General features: G+C 40.3%; 1 protein-coding gene and 1 long non-coding RNA gene across 3 annotated transcripts; one reads left to right on the top strand and one right to left on the bottom strand.

The window, feature by feature from the left end:
* Positions 1-812: 812 nt before the first annotated feature.
* LOC311084108 (uncharacterized protein) lies at positions 813-10,258 on the bottom strand. 2 transcript variants are annotated; one of them, XM_084115962.1, is made up of 5 exons: positions 9,814-10,057; positions 3,838-4,239; positions 2,910-2,975; positions 1,888-1,937; positions 813-1,725 (listed from the first exon to the last, which is right to left on the bottom strand). In XM_084115962.1, the coding sequence occupies exons 1-5, from the start codon at positions 9,857-9,859 to the stop codon at positions 1,699-1,701; spliced, it is 591 nt and encodes a 196-aa protein (XP_083972088.1). In that variant the 5' UTR covers positions 9,860-10,057; the 3' UTR covers positions 813-1,698. The 2 variants fall into 2 exon arrangements, with proteins under 2 accessions (XP_083972088.1, XP_083972089.1); XM_084115963.1 differs by having other exon boundaries at positions 815-1,725; positions 1,888-1,934; positions 9,814-10,258.
* Positions 5,915-8,339, top strand: LOC311085421. Its single transcript, XR_014606819.1, has 2 exons — positions 5,915-6,039; positions 6,757-8,339. It is a non-coding gene; the product is annotated as an uncharacterized lncRNA (long non-coding RNA).
* Positions 10,259-18,378: the final 8,120 nt, after the last annotated feature.

Genomic DNA, 18,378 nt, shown 5'->3' with positions numbered 1-18,378 from the left:
GAGCGATAACCAGCCGCTGTTCTTCTGGTCAATGATGATCAATAACAGCAGATAACACTGAATTTGTCCAGTTATTTTGAATCTGTTTTATTTTGTCTACTGTAAGTCTATTAGTCTTCTATAAAACTATTCTGGAAATATTTAGAAATCTATATTAATGATATTCATATCCATGTTAGAAATGTGTGCATTTTTAGTGCTTTATGTATTTTTATGTATTGTAACTGGCAGCTAATGTAAATAATGTGATTATGTTATTTTGTGGCATTGAATAATAATAATAATAATAATTATAATAAAAAACATCCAATAGATATCACAATATTGTGAGTTTTAATCTATAATAGTGATTTACAGGTCTGCATTTTAGATGCTTTTCTCCAAAGTGAGTATGTTGGGTCCATCTGGAGGCCAATACAAGAATTTATCAATATTTCATTTAAGTGCTACCCATTTTATATTTCTATGCTATGTTTCTTATTTTACGTTTAATTGGTTTGCACATTTTCACTTTGCTTTGTTTTAATTGTACGGAACAAAAGCTGCAAACGCTGTATAAACACAAATGTAGAAATATCTGTAATGCCAATAAAACAACAGCCTTTCTTTTTATTGAAGTCGTTGTATAATAAAAAAATATTCAGACTTAATGATTCTGCTAAGTTTGTCTGGACCAACTAATGCAATCCATGATGAATGAATATGTTTAAAATATACAACTATTATTACATAATGGCTTGATTATTTTAATTATTGAATTAAATAGAAATACACTAAACACAATTCAATAATAAAAACACGAGCAACAACATGCCACAGGAAATCTAAAGAGTTTTTTATTTATTATAGACATTACATTGTAGTGTTTCCTCATGAATAAATATGATAATACAGTGTAAACAGTGACAGTGTCATTTCTGTTTTGGATGTGTTTATCACATTCATCTTCTCCATATTTCACAATCTCTAGCAGCCGTCTTCATGAATCACAACATTACAAACTTTGATTTGAAGCAAAATAAAACAGAAAAGACTGAGCTGAGGTAAGAGGCCACATATATGAGACAATGAACACATGTAATATTTCTGAACAGTGACTTCATGTCTTTTTCTGATGGCATAACTAGTGACCACATGCATTAATATTCATCTGACACTTATTATAATAACTCCTGTGATAAAGTGCATGTGATGCTCATCTGTTGATGTGAATAAAAACGTCTGCTAAATGACTAAATGTAAATGTGGAGTGAGTGACTGTCACATTTAACATGAGGTTTATTAAATATTCTTAGTTAGTGTTATAATATCAAAGCAAAAGCAATGGAAATTACTGCTCAAAACATCATCCTGTGATTTTACTAAATCTTAGTTAGTGTTATAATATTAGCCCAAAAGCAAAGGAAAATTACTGCTCATAACATCATCCTGTGATTTTACAGACATTTAAATTAAGAAAATATCCCTCAAAAACAATAAAATATCCAGCAGAACCACACAATCATTAGATTGAAGAGCAAGCATTGCACAGAACGAGGGAAATAATTAATAAATCTATCTATCTATCTATCTATATAAATGAATAAATAATTATCCAAGAAAATAAAACACAACTTTGTCATTACTTTCAGTGCTTTGTCAGTATTTTCAATGGTAATAATGTTAAAGTAGTCGGACACTGATCCTGCTGGGATCCTCTCAAATCACACAATCTGTATTTTTATTCTGCAGAGAGAGAGAGAGAGAGAGAGAGAATCAGCACATCTGTCATCTATCAGTGAATTGGATTCTGGTAAATGAGTTGATTTGCCATTAGGATGAGTTTGTCAGTGCAGGGGAAATCAAACACAGATCTCTGAAGTAAAGTAGTTCAGTACAGTATCTTACCTCATCTTTTTCCAGTTCTTCGTAAAGTCCTTTGGTTTTCTCCCTGTCTGCTTTAAAAAAACAATCACATACACAAAATTAAACACTCAGAATGGGATATTGTACACACACACACACACAAACACACACACATATATACTGTAAACAAAAATGTGTGTCCCACTCTCCCCAACTCACAAAACGTATCCAGTGTTGGGGTAACATCACACGTAACATGAGTTACATAATCAGATTACTTTGTCAAGTAACTTTTTTTTCCCCCATTTATTGACAGACAGCTCTCCTGTCCTCATGTTGAGAGAAATCATGAGTAATGGAGAGGCGTCTTTGACCTTCTATGATCCAATTGACTTAAGATTAACATCACATTTGTGTTGAATTTTTTCATTTTTATAATTAAACTTTCTTCTCCTGCCTCCAATTCTTCTGTAATCCAGAATGGCAGCACAGCTGTGAGGTTTGAGCGGCGCCCTCTACTGTACAGGTGTGAATTTGCATTTACATTTACAGCCTGAGGATTATTCATTTCACTTTTGATGTGAAAGGGCCTTTACATTTGCCAAAAATTACAAAACCAACCCAGCAAGCCCAGCCCAGGTGAGAAAAAGTAATGCAAAAGTGATGTAGTGCATTACTTTCCAGAAAAAGTTACTAAATAATTTTGCTATTTATTACCTTGGAATGTCGAGACTGACCAATCAGAATCAAGTATTCCAGAGAGCAGTGTAATAATTGTGTGTGAAACACATAGGGCCAGATTTACTAACAGCTTGTGGCAGTGCAAACCTTTCGGCGTTAAAAACTTCTGTCAGGATTTACTAAAGACACGCAGTAAAAAGTGGTTATTTTTGTTTGTAGTTTGACAAACAATATTTATAGATATTTGAAATGTGTTTAAAAGAACAACAGCAATATCGTTTTAAATGAACTATAAAGTCAAGCTCCCTTAAGAACAGTGCATAAATAAACTGTATTACATGTTATGCAATATATTAATAGATAAAAAAAGGAAGAAAACATACTCAAGTTAAACTCCCGCTTCTCCAAACGGGGTTCTGCAGTGGTTTCGTCTTGATCAGACAGAGAAGCTGGAAAACACAAAGCAATAAAAAATACATGACTTGATGTTTTTGATGTAATCTTTTGATTAAAGATTACAAAGACATATTAATGTTGGATTGTTTGTAGGATCACAGGATTTCAGTAATGTCATATTTAATGTATATAAAAGTCAGAGTCATCAAAAATACAGTTTTTATGTTGATGAACTATTCAATTTACAGCTGTCACAGTTCTGTTTTAGTTTAATTTTCATGGACTTTGTGTTTTTGTACATGAAACTTTATAATAAATCATGGAAGATGGACAATTTGAATAGATGTGTAATATTAAATATTCAGAATATAAAAATATCTGTTTCAACATCTCTTATGACAAATACGCCATAACAGACAGTTCTGCATGCCATTCTCTGATATATTTAAGAGACTCTAACACATCCTCTACGTGCCACATTATGGAAAAAGATGAAGAGGGTGCAGAGATTTCCAAAACGAAGGTTTTTAATCCAAGAATAAACACAGAGCAGTCCAAGCAGAGCGACGGTGTGCTCGACACACACACACATGCTCTTGTACAAACACTAACACATTCAACAACCGACCACAGTGAATGAATGGGGAGGAACTTAAATACACAGAGGAGTCAAACTATAGGAATAATCAGTGTCTATAGAAACTCATGAGTCGCGGGATATAAAGAAAAAAGAAACGCGTTGAAAGTGAAAATAAAACTAAAAGTCCATGAAAATGAAACTAAACAGAAATGTGACAACATCATGCCAATGGCATTGATTGTGGTTTTATATCATCTTTTTCTAATAGATCATTTTATTTCTTAAAAAAAGCTTATTGAGTGACTTATTGATGTAAATAACATTGAGTGACTCACCGCTGACGGTCACACTGAATATTTTGATGGTGTCATCATGAGAGCTGCTGATTTTTTTGGTGATTTTTGTGCTGTCACACTTCCGGTTTCTGTTCAAGATTTGCCTTTTGCCTGAACTTTCACTTCTGATCAGCTCTGCTTCATAACGTCCAGCATGTTCAGATCTGATGTTTGTGATGGTCAGAGATCCAGTCTCATAATCCACCTCCAGTCTGTCTCTGAATCTCCCGTCTTCTCCATCATATAAACAGCTCGTGTTGAGATGTCCGTTGATCAGAGCTATGCGAGTGTCTTCAAAATACCACAGCATCTTGTCACGTTGTTGTTTGGTAACACCAGTGTTTAGAGTAACAGAATCTCCCTCCATCACAGACACTGTAATCACTTCATCACCAAACACACCTGAGGACACAAATAAACAATTAAGCAACTTGTGTCTGTGTGTGTGTACAGGTTTCACCACATAAAAATATAAACCTGAAATCAGCTACATTGTGTAGACCAGCTAACCACCCCATGAGGACAACAGATCAATAAACATAATAAAACAAAGCATGAGCACCCTCTAAACATATTAACTAAACAGATTTGCCAAATTCTTTAACACATATTAGTGTTTGCGCTCTAGACTAGAATGTCAAATGTTTCTATTTACAGTGTGTTTTTGCAGCGGTGAGCAATGTAGCCAATCACAGACATGTTTGTTGATCTCTTGAATGCAATGGCCAAATCAGAGGTGTTCAATTTAGTCAAAATGTCAGTACCACTCAAAAACGCCAGTTTGTTCATTACTATGCACCGCAAATCCTCGCATTATAATAAACGAAGTGTAGAAACGATGTAAATAAGAGATTCATTGTGCAGTGTAGACAGCTTCATTTGCTATAATGGAACTTGTGAGATCGAGATGAGTGAGCTTTGTAGTAGGGATGCACTGAAATTTCGGCCGCCGAAAATTATCAGCCGAAATGGCATTTTCGGTTTTTGGCCGAAAGAAAACTAAGCAGGAAATATGTCGCGCCACCCCTCCGTGTTCAGCGATCAGATTTCACTCTGGTTCAGCATGTTTTGCAAGCGGCTTCGCTTCCGAAGATGCACATCTTCAAAGTGACTGCAGTGTTTCACTGTGTGTGTGCTTTCCGGTCCGTGTGTGTGCTGCGCAAGTTCTCTGGATTTGTTCGCAATAGCTTATGGCGCTTTTCCACTGCATGGTACGGCACGGTTCGGTACAGCACACTTTGGCGCTTTTCCACTGCATGGTACGTTACAGTACGGCTCGCTTCGGCTCGCTTTAAATGGTACCTGATCTGTTGAGGTTCCGAAAAAAAGAAATGGCTGAATCGTGGTCAGAGGACGAAGAGCAGACGTTACTCTCGTTGGTTGCCGCAACTATAACAATCAGTCTATAATCCCACCCACTTTGAAGTGGTACTAACTGCAGTGGAAAAGCAAACAGAGCTAAAGCGAACCAAGCCGTGCCATGCCGAGCCGAGTCGTAACACGCAGTGGAAAAGCGAAGCGAGCCGAGCCGCGCCGTACCGAGCCGTGCCATGCATTGGAAAAGCGCCACTAGTCTCAGCCTCAGACGTCTCACCCACAGACCGTTGGATGACCATCTGATGCATATGGCACACTTTTCTGGAAACACTTCAGGAGTTTTGAAGTCCCGATCGGATTGGTTGAATTCAGCAGGATGTCCGGGAGACATGTGTGTCTCGTTCTTTAACAGTCTGCCTGGAAACAACTACTGTGACGCCAAAACCCCTTGTGGAACAAGAAAGCCGTTGTGTTTACAACCGTGACAATGAGCGCTTATCTTGATTCACTAAACGCTGGATTTTCAAAAGATATGAATATCGCGGCTCCATAGTTGCAGTAAACTTGCACAACATTCTTGAATGAATAATTTATTTGCACGCTGGCCTTTTATTGTAGGGAGATCGACATTATGTTGTCTTGCCCCTAAACATGACACGGAACCAAAACGAACTGTGATTGGTTGCGTTACATGTCAGTCAAACGTCCTCTTGGACGATCCTTGAGATGGGTCTGTCTGCGGACTGCAAGACTGGGGGCGTAACTTGAAAGGGGCGTAACTTGAAGTAGGCGTAACTTGAAGTTGTCCAAATCACAACCGAATCACACGAGATGTCAGTAGAACGAGATTTTGTTGGCAAGATGGCAGCTCGTTCAGAGACCACGGTAAGAATATTTTCCACAGATAACTGTTTAAATTGAACTGTATAAGAAATGTTCATACAGTAACACATTTTTCTACTGTTTCTGGAGTTGATAATCTATCTATTAATCTATCTATAAGAATAAGCTAGCTAGTCAGGGTAAACATTAGGGTAATTTGGGAGCTCACTCTGTAACATGCAACGTGTAATGTTATTTATTTCCCCTCACACATCGCTGCATTCAGAATAATGCACGTTTCTTAGTGGTGATTACTTGAGTGCCACTTGTCAATCTGTGTCCTGAAGATGCCAGCAACACAACACATAAGATGGACCCTGGAGTGGTCACTTGCCATTATTAAAATGTAAATGCATGTTGTACATAGATGTTTCCTAATTTATTATTTTCTGTATAAGTTTATGACTGTTTCCTCTGTGATTTGTGTGCAGCTGTTGTGCTTTTGAGTGACGATTCTACATTTGTGTGGGCCACAGTTATGATTCAAGTCAAGGTTCTAGTGCTAAAATTATTTTAATCATCATAATATAACATTCACTTCTACATTAGACTAATGCTTTTTGTTTTAGGCAATAAGTGTTTCTTTTCATTTCTGAATTGTCTTGTTGTGGGGTGGCACACCACTACTAAAATTAATATTGAGGAAAAAGTTCATATTAAAAAAAAGAAAGAAATGCAAACATGTTTTACACTTAAACCTTTCTTTTTTTTTGTCAACAGGTGTGGTAAACTGGAACTCCTTTTCAGAGGAGTATAAAAGGACCTACTGCATTCCCTATCTGGGGCCTGTTTCAGAAAGGAGGTTAAGTGAAAAAACTGAGTATGTTAACCCTGAAATGAGGGAAACTCTGAGTTTTCTGTTTCAGAATGGGAGGTATGTCAAACCTGAGAAAGCAGAGTAAGTCAAGCCCGTTTCTGAAAGAGAGGTAACTTATACACAGAGTCAGTTACCATGGTAACTTACTCTGTGAACCTAACCTGGTCGGGAGCAGGTTTTCTTCTGTAAACCCAGAGTTTCTTTTGGTCTCCTCCCCCTTTTTAAACAGGAAGTGGTGTTTAAACACCTCATTCATTCTTTCAGTACATTTTTATTAATACAATTAATCTTTTATTAATAAATAAAATGTTGCTATTTTTACTGCAGTTTTAAAAAATAAATAAGATGAAGTCTATATAACTCCTTAACTGGCAACTGAAAATACAGTAGTAGATTATTTACATTCTAAACAAATAAGAATACCTGTTTATACTTAGATTTAAACTTTGATTATGTCGGCTACTCCACATAAAAATGTGAAATAATCAGAATGTGTAGATTGTTTGATGTGTAGACACATAATATTATATATTAATATAGACTTGTATTTGTCACATGATTTCTTGGGTGTGCCTGATTAAGGTGATCACCTGTATCTATTTAAAGTTGACTTCACTATTACATTAACATTGAGCCTGATGAAGACCTGAGGGTCGAAACGTTGCTTGAGCTTGAATAGCTTGAATAAACTCTTTTGGAGCAGTAATTTTCAGTGTGTGGACTTCACACTTCTTTATTTTGTTTATATCATTTAGTTGTCCTGCACCTGCGCCCAATTTGGGTGTTTGGGATGTGCACACCATCTTTGTATTTTACATTAAAAATATACCTTTTAAAAATGTGTGTTAAATATACAGAATTGTTCTATAGTCTAATGCAATTACATCAGATTTTACTTTAAATTACAGAAGAATTAAGAGTAATCCCTTTCATTAAATTACAGTATTAATGTTCTAATACTGTAAAATTACAGTAATAATGTTTGTACTGGTGAGAAATATGAAGACCTCCTTTTGTCTGGCGCTGTTGCCATGGTGACTCATAATATCTGCGCTCCATTGATAATGGCTTTTTATAGTTGTGGTGCACGCGCCTAACTCAGAGTAGTTCAACTCAGAGTTGATTAAACTAACTAATTTCAGCTGTTCTGTAACCGAAAACTCAGAGTTTCTCATCTCAGGGTAAGTCAACTCAGAGTTTAAGTTTTGACTCAGAGTTGGTTGAACCTCCTTTCTGAAACAGGCCCCTGATCTCCCGTTGCATTCAATGCGATGATTTGTACAAAGACTGTGAAGGATACTGGGCAAGTGGACAAAGAGGAAAACTTCAAGGGTTCTACTCTGAAAATGATTTTGCTGGATACTGCTGCATGGACTGTTTTTATGTGGCTGGAGGCACAATATGATTTTCTATGACAATATTAGTGCCAGAAATTGTGGATTGCCACAATTGTGTTGCCTTTCAATAAAAAAAAAAATTGTGATAAGTTTTCTTGTAGTTAATTTGTCTCAAAGTATCATAAGATATTTGACAGTAGTGCATTTAGCGGTTTATTACTGTTGTCAAAAATTCATTTGTCAGCACATCAGGCAATATGACATGAACAGATGTTTAAAATTATTTATTTAAAACATGAAAAGATGTTTAACAATATTTATTAAAAAAAAAATGTTTTAGACAAAGCACAATTTCAAAAGAATAGCTATATTAGTACTTACTCCACAGTAGTTGAGGTGGGACAATTAGAAAAAAACAATACATTGCAATATGTTTTCTAGCAATACATTAGGCTATCAATACCTTGGCATTAATGCATATTGAAACTTGCTTTACTGAATACAGACAAAAACAGGCATTTTGAAGATGTCATCTCAAAGGTTTATGTTCATGAACAGGTAAGAGTCAGTTTAGTTTATTTGAATATGTTCAGTTAAACGTGTGCGAGATCGATTAAAAAGCATACGGAACTAATCGCATACTTTAATCAATCTCGCGGTCATTTGATGTCATATCGCGGAAGTGGGCGTAACTTGAAGTGACGTGACGTAACTTGAAGGGGCGTGACTTGTGACGTGACGTAACTTGAAGGGGCGTAACGCAACTTGAAGGGGCGTAACTTGAAGTGGGCGTAACTTGAAGTCTTGCGGGGTGCAGACAGATTCTATTGGGATCCTTGGCCAAGAAAAGCTGCGATAGAGTCCAGACCTTCTGCCGTCAGTCTGAAGATCTGGCTATGCGAGACTAGCAATAGCCCTACTGTGCTGTAACATGGTGTGTATAGCAGTGCTGGGCAACGCTTGTAAAATGGGATATCTCGTTCATTGATCCACTCCCTGCTATCTGCTCACATGCTCTTATAATAATAGCTTTGTGGAACTGTGCATTATTTTGATAATTGGTCAAAAAAAAAAATCAATTAAATGTTTAAATTGTAATCAATTAAAAAATATAATTAACTACATGTTAAATCTGATTGTTGCATAGAACTGAATGAAGAATAATATATTGATATATAGATATGAAGATATGGATATACTATTTTAATATAGGCCTATTTTATGTCCAATGTTTGTGTTATTCTAAACAAATGTGTGGCTATTTTAGTGGCTTTTAATTTTTTTTATTCAGATTCAGTAAAATTATTGAATTTAAAAAGTCTAATAATAATAGAATGTAAAAAAAACAAACAAAAAAAAACAATATAAAATAAGAAATGAATAGTAATTTTTTAAATGTCATTTTCGGTTTCGGTTTTCGGCCAAGTGCATCCAGAATTTCAGGCCCAACATTTTAATTACAGTGCATCCCGGAACAGGAAGAAATAGAAAATAAATAGCCTACCGCCCACAAAACAATAAAAAACAAGGAACATTATTTAAAACAGTGACAAGTACAATACAAGATAAGATTTTAGATATTTTTAAATAACATTCATCGATTCATCAAATAGTTTGTCTTACCATAGAGCAAAACGCACAGAGTGAGCACCAGCCAGCGACCCATCATTTCATCTGCGGTGTTCCTATGGAGGCTGTCTTTCTTCCTGCCTCACAAAAACGCACTCAAGAATTTGATATTTAGTGTAAATATAAATTTCGGATAATAAATACACGAACTATTTAATCTTTATTCACACCAAATTACAATAATCACTATTTCTTAGACCAAATGAAATAGCCTACTGCATTTAATTCAGGCGAAAGCGAAAGTAAAAAGAAATCCGCGTAAATCCCCAACTGGGCGGGATATCGTCAACTAAGCCCACAATGCAAAATACATAACATTATTCGACACAATATCTTGTGAGACATAATTAGTAAGTCTATTTGAATAAGCAACACATTCCATTTAAACAGACCCACACAAAGGCACGTGTTTTTCCTTAGCAGAAAATTAATGTGAATCACTGAATGCCTGTGACGCAGTAGCCTATAGTGGAAGTCTTATGTATTTATAGAACTGAACTAACATGAATACACTAACCTCGCTATTTGACTCACTCCACGCAAAACACCATTTCAATTTAAATAAGATGAATCATCACTGATTTTAGGGAAACATTAAAATAAGTCGAAGCCAGGATTCATGCATTCCCCTATTCATGAACTTTTAAGTTTATGGACGCTTCTTTTTAACCATACACACACCACAATGTAATTCAGGTAAGGCTTTTGAAAAATCAGTAAGAACATTAAGTATTAAAAAATGTATTGTTAATATACGTGGTCTTTCAGTAATGGGTGGTCAGGTTGTGTTGGGGGAGGATATGAGGATTCACACAGACGGGGACACACACTCACACACACACACACACACACACACACACACACACACACACACACACACACATACATTAGACTATATCTCACTTCTGCTGTCGAAGCAGTCTGTTCTCAGACACTTCCAGCGTTCACATCTTATAGTGCTCAAAGAAATGGTTCATGCTGTCATTCTATTCTGCTTGTGTTTGTGCAAACTGGCTGGTAAGTAATAAATGTGTTTTATATGTTTACTGATTTAGTTCATGCTTTAGTTTTTATACAGAGTAATAACATGGAGATGCATTTGCTATTATTTTCAGATATTTTGAAATTGAACAAGTATTACTTATTAATTCTGGTTTGGATTCAGGACTTTCATCTGAATAACTTTAGGGACAGATTCAGATTCCTTTAACTTTTCTAGTTTTTAGCTTTTATGTTCATTTATTTGTTCTTTCATTTGGCTTCTTCTGTTCTTCATTTTACTTTTACAGTACATAGTACTGATCCTAAGAAAAACAAACTAAAAGTTATTTAGGACACTTAATCTGTGATAAACTGTGTTCTTCAGGTGTGTTTGCTAACACAGATGCAGTGAAGTCAGTGTCAGTGATGGAGGGAGATTCAGTCACTCTAAACTCTGATCTTACTGAAATGATGGATGATGATCTGATTCGGTGGAGGTTTGGAAATAAAAACACTTTAATAGCTCAAATCGATGTACTGGCCGACAGCATGACTGTATATGATGATGTTCCTGATGGGAGATTCAGAGACAGACTGAAGCTGGACAATCAAACTGGATCTCTGACCATCACAAACACCACAACTGAACATACTGGAGATTATACACTACAGACCAACAGTGTGAGCAAGAGTTTCAGTCTCACTGTCTATGGTGAGTTAAATAATTTTTACACACTTATTTTTGACTTTCCTTTTCAGCCTAATGAATACTTTCGTTTTGAGCAGTCTATGTTTGTGAATGACATCACAAACTCTCTCTCAGCACATTAAAACACTGTAAAAAAGTATGATTTATTCTGTATGATTTATTCTGATTTATTCTAATCTTTCTCAGCTCGTCTGCCTGTTCCTGTCATCATCAGTAACTCTTCACACTGTTCTTCATCATCATCATCATGTTCATTGGTGTGTTCATCAGTGTTGAAAGTGTGTGATGTGACTCTCTCCTGGTACGCAGGAATCAGTGTATTGTCCAGCATCAGTGTGTGTGATCTCAGCATCAGTCTCTCTCTACCTCTGGAGGTGGAATATCAGGATAAAAACACCTACAGCTGTGTGCTGAACAATCCCATCAGCAACCAGACCACACATCTGGACATCAACACACTCTGTCACACATGTGCAGGTACCACAACACTGATCATATATGTGTGTGTTTACTGACCTGATCTCTGTCTTCTGTTGTAGAGCAGACTGATGCGTTCACTTCTTTCTTTATCATTACAGCACCGGACACACAGTCTTCTTCACACTCTCCAGTGTCTCTGATAGTGTTGATCTCCGCTGGATCTCTGATGATTGTTGTTATAGTCATGATCTTCTGCATCTGCAAGAAATGTAGAAAACCTAAACAAGAAGGCAAGTGTTTGGTACTTATCTATAAAATGACACTGGGTAGCGCTCTTTACTCATCTCACTCAGAAAAAAACACTCTCTGCATTTCTCAAACTGCATCAAAACACAATGGAATTACAAAGACAAGAATTTCACTTACCATGGCACATGTTATTTAGTGGTGTGACAATAAAAGTGATTTGATTTTATTACAATAACAATACTACATGTGTAAAAGATGCAGCACTCAGCTGGTGTTTTTTTAATTAATTTCTAGAATAGCAGTGACTATATAGAGCTTGGTTATGTGAGACTATAGTTTGAATGAATCCCTTTTCTTTGCATGACACATTAACATTACAGTACAAAATGGCTCTTATTATCCTGAACATTGTATAAGCATTCGTTTAATGTGTCATTGAACGGACAAGAGGCTCTCAGGAGCGCATGTGATCATCACATCCTTTTCATTTCCCGCAAAAAAGGTTTCAAGTTCTTCACATACAGGCTTTTATAGATAAACAGGAAGTCAGGAAAAGTCTTGCTTTTAAGTTTCGTTACAAGCTATTCACACATTGGCAATAAAAAGTGATAAATAGGCCTATATCAAAAATCTTATATATGGCCTTTTAATGCTGCAACTTTGACAGCCATAATAACACATACAGTATGTTTTGAAAAAAAACTTATTTGTTTAATGTATCTTGTATTATTGTTGAAACAGATCAGACTCTTGAAAAAGAGATCATATACTCTGAGCCAACGTTCATCGAAAGAAATGCACATAACACGGTAATATAATTTATTCCTAATTTATGTTGTACATCTCTGTATAAATTTAGTAGGCAGTCAAATGTATGTATGCTTGTAAAGTATCATGATACAAAAGAAAACACAATAGCACCATAGAAAATAAATAAAAGCCAATAGATCATCATTCAATGCAAGATATATCCCACAATCCCAAAATCTATCATCAGAAAAAAACTTTTTTTTTTTTACAGAATTGTATAGAGGAAGATCAAGTGGAGTATGCACCAATCGCCATAAGATAATTTTCTCCTGCAACAACCTTTACAACTCCTGCTGACAAGTTCTTTAAAACTTGCATGTAGCACCTAAAGCCCCGTTCACACCGGCAGCAAATACAGCCACCTACTATCTCTCGACAAACAACAAACGAACATTTTTGGATGCGTTTTGAGCTTCGGGTGCATTGAAAAAATGTCATTTTATAACTTCAGACGAGAATAGTGCGAGGCTAGAATTACCAGTATTTTTCCACTAAAATTTTATTTTATTCTTCAAACACTATTCCTGTAAAATGGATGGCTATAATCATGTAAAAAAAATGGTTAAATAATGATTTAGAGCCTTTCATGTTTACCCCTTACAGTCGCAAATTCTAAAGATGCTTTTTAAAAAAGTTTAACTTATTTTATCTTGAGCGCCACCTTTTTAGATCCCGGTCTCGTGCGTGAGACCCTGCAGAGACAGGAGCGCAACGGACAAACACATCCGTCTACAGTGCATTTACAGAAACAAAAAAATGGAAAAGTAGCTTAGTGGAATGGAAAACCGTATCTGTGTGAATGGCCCCATAAAGAGTCAACAGATGTGTTTGACTTCAGACCGATCGCAGTCTGATATAATTTTGAGACTTGAGATGCAAGAGCGATTCGTGATTACGGTCTTGTGCACACTGCAAGTGCACATGAAGTGTGCCATTTGGGACAGGGCCACAGTTGTTTCATGATTGGTCGAATTCACCGAAGACAATGATCACATGTGACACATAGGCTAAGTCCGAAATCGAAAACTCTCTTGTATGTACTTCACGACCACTGAAAAAGTACATTATGTAGCCTATAGTATGTATGTAATCTGGACGCACTACATTTGCCATGTTGTCATTATCATGTGATCTACCAGCGTCAGTTGCATCGCTTCACTTCCATTCATTAATCCTCTCCCGTGGCCTCATGGGATATTAAAGTGTCCATCATATGCACACCTCACATTCTCACCAGGACAAGCAAATCATCCGGGTACTTTGTGCCTACTCTTATATGAGTACTGTGAATTCAGACGTACTTCTTTTATCACATACCGTTGTTTTGCCTAGTATACAATTGGGAAATATGCGATTTTGGACACAGACAATTTTTTTATAACAGTAAAAGCTCTTTTCACGTAGCCTAATCTTAATGTAATATTGAGTCATGTTTATCAAAATAAAACTGATAAAAGATATAGTACCACTTTATTGGTATTTATATAGTATAGTCTTATGTTGAACTTTATTTTTGTACATACATGCACTGTATTAACCAATACACAAAGTACTGAATGAAAAGTGCCATGGAAAACATCTGAGATGTCTGTGTATTTGACTAACAGGCTCCATCTGTGATAAAATAGCCTACGCAAAACGTCTCTACAGGAAGCAGAAGGTGTTTGACTTCAACTCTCTGTTTTCAATTCCTCCCCAAATGAAACGGCAAATCTCACCGGTTAAATCCTGCAGGAGTCGAACACACCTAATGTTGAATTGGCTAAAACAATGAGGAAACTTGTGACTTAGTTGCGGTCAGATGACTCCTGGAGTTTGAGGATCTGGTCCACTAACAGCTCAGTATTAGAGTCACATTGAAACCTGTGGTTGGATATATTTACTGCTGAGCTGTACAAACATTGTGCTTTGACTTGTTGGGTAGATAAACAGCTTGTTCATGAGAATGTGTGTACTGCTGGATTTGTGTGCTTGACGTCTGTTTGTGTGTGTGTGTCGGAGGTGTGAACAGCTTGTGGTTGAAGGGCTTTTCCATTCCTGCTCATATGAAGCTCACAGTCGACACACTACAACATGCTGAACCCATCAATAAAGTCTGACAGATAAAAGATTCTCTAAGACAGTGATATGTTAGTGTGAAGCTGAACATGTGAAATGTGAAAATATCATGTGTAATCAATACTTATTACTTATCAATACTCATGTTCACGCTCCTCTCCATGACCTCACATATAGTCATGGCAGATAAGCAGTGTTAGTTCCCTTTCGTGGTCACTCCGAGTTACGTCGGATGACGACGATTGGGGTTTCGCTTAGAAGCCTATCACCTTCGAGTATATAAAACGAGCCAATGGCAATGAAATGACATGGGTCTGCGGAATTTGCATAGCGTAACTCCGCCCGCCGCAGGGGGTATATAAGGAAGTACGCTGGCACAATGCAGACATGCTTTCGCTTCGGAGCCGAGAACTTCTCCACTCCTGTAAGCCAAATATTCTGAGTTAGTCTTCTCTTACCTTCGAGACGAGCGAACTCTCCGGTGTTGGTGTGACGGCGATTTCAGCGAGTGCTCACTACCCTGCTGATCTGTTCAGTGATCTGACAGTTAGTGTGTTTCTCCCTGTTCGCTTCAGCATCCGCAGAGTTTATCCTCTCACAAAAAGAGCATTGCACGCGGCACGTCTTTTTAAAGATGCCTCGCCCGTGCACTTCTGGTTGCGGTCGCGAGATATTTTTCTCTGATGGGCACGAACTCTGCTTAGCGTGTTTGGGCGTTGATCACGCTAAAGCAGCGTTCGTGGATGACTCATGTTCCCACTGCGGGAATATGACCATCTCCATGCTGCGGTCGAGACTCAATGAGCTCGTCAGAACGAGAGTCCCCCTACCCACACCCCGATCTACTGGCTCCGAGAGGGCTAGTACTTCGGCTGGTGGCCGGGGTGACCTGAGGGTAACTGTGTGGGACATACCGCCGACACATCCACGGTCCACACACCCCTCTTCAGCATCGGTACCCGCGAGTGTACAAACTGAGATCGCTGGTCCCTCTTCGGAGCCCCAGCGCGTCTCGTTTGGAGCTCCAGAGGAAGATACCATGTCGATCGCAGCATCACAAGGTGGGCGCGAGTCCTCGGGAAGTGAGGATTCGGCTGCGTTGCCGCCCTCGGGTGTGTCAGCGTTGCCCGAGTCTGATCCCGAGCTGACCGCCATGCTTTCCCGGGCAGCCGCGGCCATTGGTATTGAGTGGTCCCCGCCACCCGATCCAGTGCGCTCGCGGCTGGACGATTGGTTTTTGGGAGCGGCCGCTGACACCCGTCGCCGCCCAACCCCAATTCCTTTCTTCCCGGAAGTGCATGAGGAAGTCACGCGGTCCTGGAAGGCTCCCATGTCTTCCCGCGATCGTTCGTCGGCTTTCTCCGCCTTTCCTCCCCTCGATAGAGCTGATGCTTGTGGGTACACTGGGATTCCCACGGTTGAATGTTCTGTCGCGATGCAGCTGTGTCCGGCAAGCGCTTCATCACGTGGTGATCCAAAGCACCCATCCAAAGCCTGTAGATTTTCGTCCAGCATGGTCGCGAAATCTTACAGAGCGGCGGGACAGGCAGCTGCTTCTCTGCATGCCATGGCCATCTTGCAGGTTTACCAGGCCAAGATGCTCCGTGACATGCACGAGGGTAGGACAGACCCAGGGCTCTTTGATGAGCTGCGCGCCGCCACTGACCTCGCTCTCCGGGTGACGAAAGTGACCGCGCGCTCCCTGGGTCTGGTGATGTCCACAGCTGTGGTCCAGGAGAGACATCTCTGGCTGAACCTGGCTGATATGCGTGAGCCCGAGCGGACTCGTCTGCTTGACGCTCCCATATCCCAGGCCGGCCTTTTCGGCAGTGCGGTCGAGGACTTTTCCCAACAGTTCTCGACTGCTCAGAAGCAGACTGAGGCCATTAAGCATATTCTGCCCCGGCGTGCTGTTGCTGCTAAGCCGCCGGCACAGAATCCTCAGCCTGCTCGCCGCCGAGGGCGCCCTCCTGCGGCTCCCGCCCCTCCCGCACGGCCCCAGCAGCAGTCGTCTGGGCCGCAGGTGGAGGAAGCCGCAGGAAGGCGCCACAGCCCTCTCCAGCCCCGCCGCCCGCTAAACGCCAGGCCAAGCGGCGCTCCTGAGACGGGCAGCTCAGGATTGGCTTTCCTTTCTGTTCAGGAGGTGGTAGCAGGGCCACTCCTTCCCCCGGTGGAGGGCCGGGGGAGAATCTTTTGTTCTCCACTCCCCGCTGCTCGTCCCACGACGGGCAGCACCCTCATGTGGTTAAAGACAGAATCGAAATCCCCAATCCTGAGCCCACAGAGCCTGAGGGCCACAGTGCGCGCCACCCTCGGGTCCCGCCACTGCCGCCCCCCTCTGTCCCAGAGGTGCGGGATGACAGCACGCGCCGCCCACGGGCCACGCTCCTCTCATCCCCCTCTGTCGCCAGACCCCTGCCAGAGCACGCCCCCGTGGGACGCGCGCCCTCCCCTGGCCTCCTCTGGCAGGACGCGGTTAATGACCGTGCCCCCGCACAGGGCCGCTATGCCACCCTCGCCGGTGCCGGTCATTCCGCCTCGCTGCCCCACCGACGGTACGTCTGTGGTTCGTATGACCCCGCTGGTGCACTTTCTGGAGGCCTGGCTAGAGCTTCCCAGACTGTCCCGCTGGGTCGCGAGAACCATCAGGCTCGGCTACGCGATTCAGTTCGCGAGATCTCCTCCCCGCTTCAGGGGAGTCCGCTTCACTATGGTCGGTGGCAATGCCCCTGTCATGAGAGCGGAGGTCGCCACCCTACTGGCGAAGGGTGCGATCGAGATTGTCCATCCAGCCGAAATGAAGTCCGGCTTCTACAGCCCTTACTTCATTGTACCCAAGAAGTCCGGTGGGTTACGGCCAATCCTCGACCTGCGCGTCTTGAACCGCTCCCTTCACAGGCTGCCGTTCAAGATGCTAACGGCCAAACACATCCTCCAGTGTGTGCGGCCGCAGGATTGGTTTGCAGCGATCAACCTGAAGGACGCCTACTTCCATGTCTCCATTTTACCTCGACACAGACCGTTTCTACGGTTTGCTTTCGAGGGGCAGGCATACCAGTACGCGGTTCTCCCTTTCGGGCTAGCCCTGTCTCCTCGCGTCTTTACGAAGGTCGTCGAGGCAGCCCTTGTTCCCCTCCGGGAACACGGGGTTCGCATCCTGAACTATCTCGACGACTGGCTTATCCTAGCTCACTCTCGAGACCAGGTTTGCGAACACAGGGACCTAGTGCTCCGGCACCTAGCTCGTCTGGGCCTTCGGGTCAACTGGGAGAAGAGCAAACTCTGCCCCGTGCAGAGGATCTCTTTTCTCGGTATGGAGATCGACTCGGTCG

This window comes from Abramis brama (assembly GCF_963993115.1).
Source record: "Abramis brama genome assembly, chromosome: 6".
In the NCBI taxonomy this organism is placed as follows: domain Eukaryota; kingdom Metazoa; phylum Chordata; class Actinopteri; order Cypriniformes; family Leuciscidae; genus Abramis; species Abramis brama.
The sequence above is the reverse complement of the archived record's forward strand: the minus strand, read 5'-3'. Positions and strand labels throughout refer to the sequence as shown.

Coding starts and splice junctions, on each gene's coding strand:
- LOC311084108 (XM_084115962.1), bottom strand. CDS start 9,859: ATGATGGGTCGCTGGCTGGTGCTCACTCTGTGCGTTTTGCTCTATG. Junction 2,976..3,837: donor ATTCAGTGTGACCGTCAGCG/GTGAGTCACTCA, acceptor TGTGTTTTCCAG/CTTCTCTGTCTGATCAAGAC. Junction 1,726..1,887: donor AAGAACTGGAAAAAGATGAG/GTAAGATACTGT, acceptor CTCTCTCTGCAG/AATAAAAATACAGATTGTGT.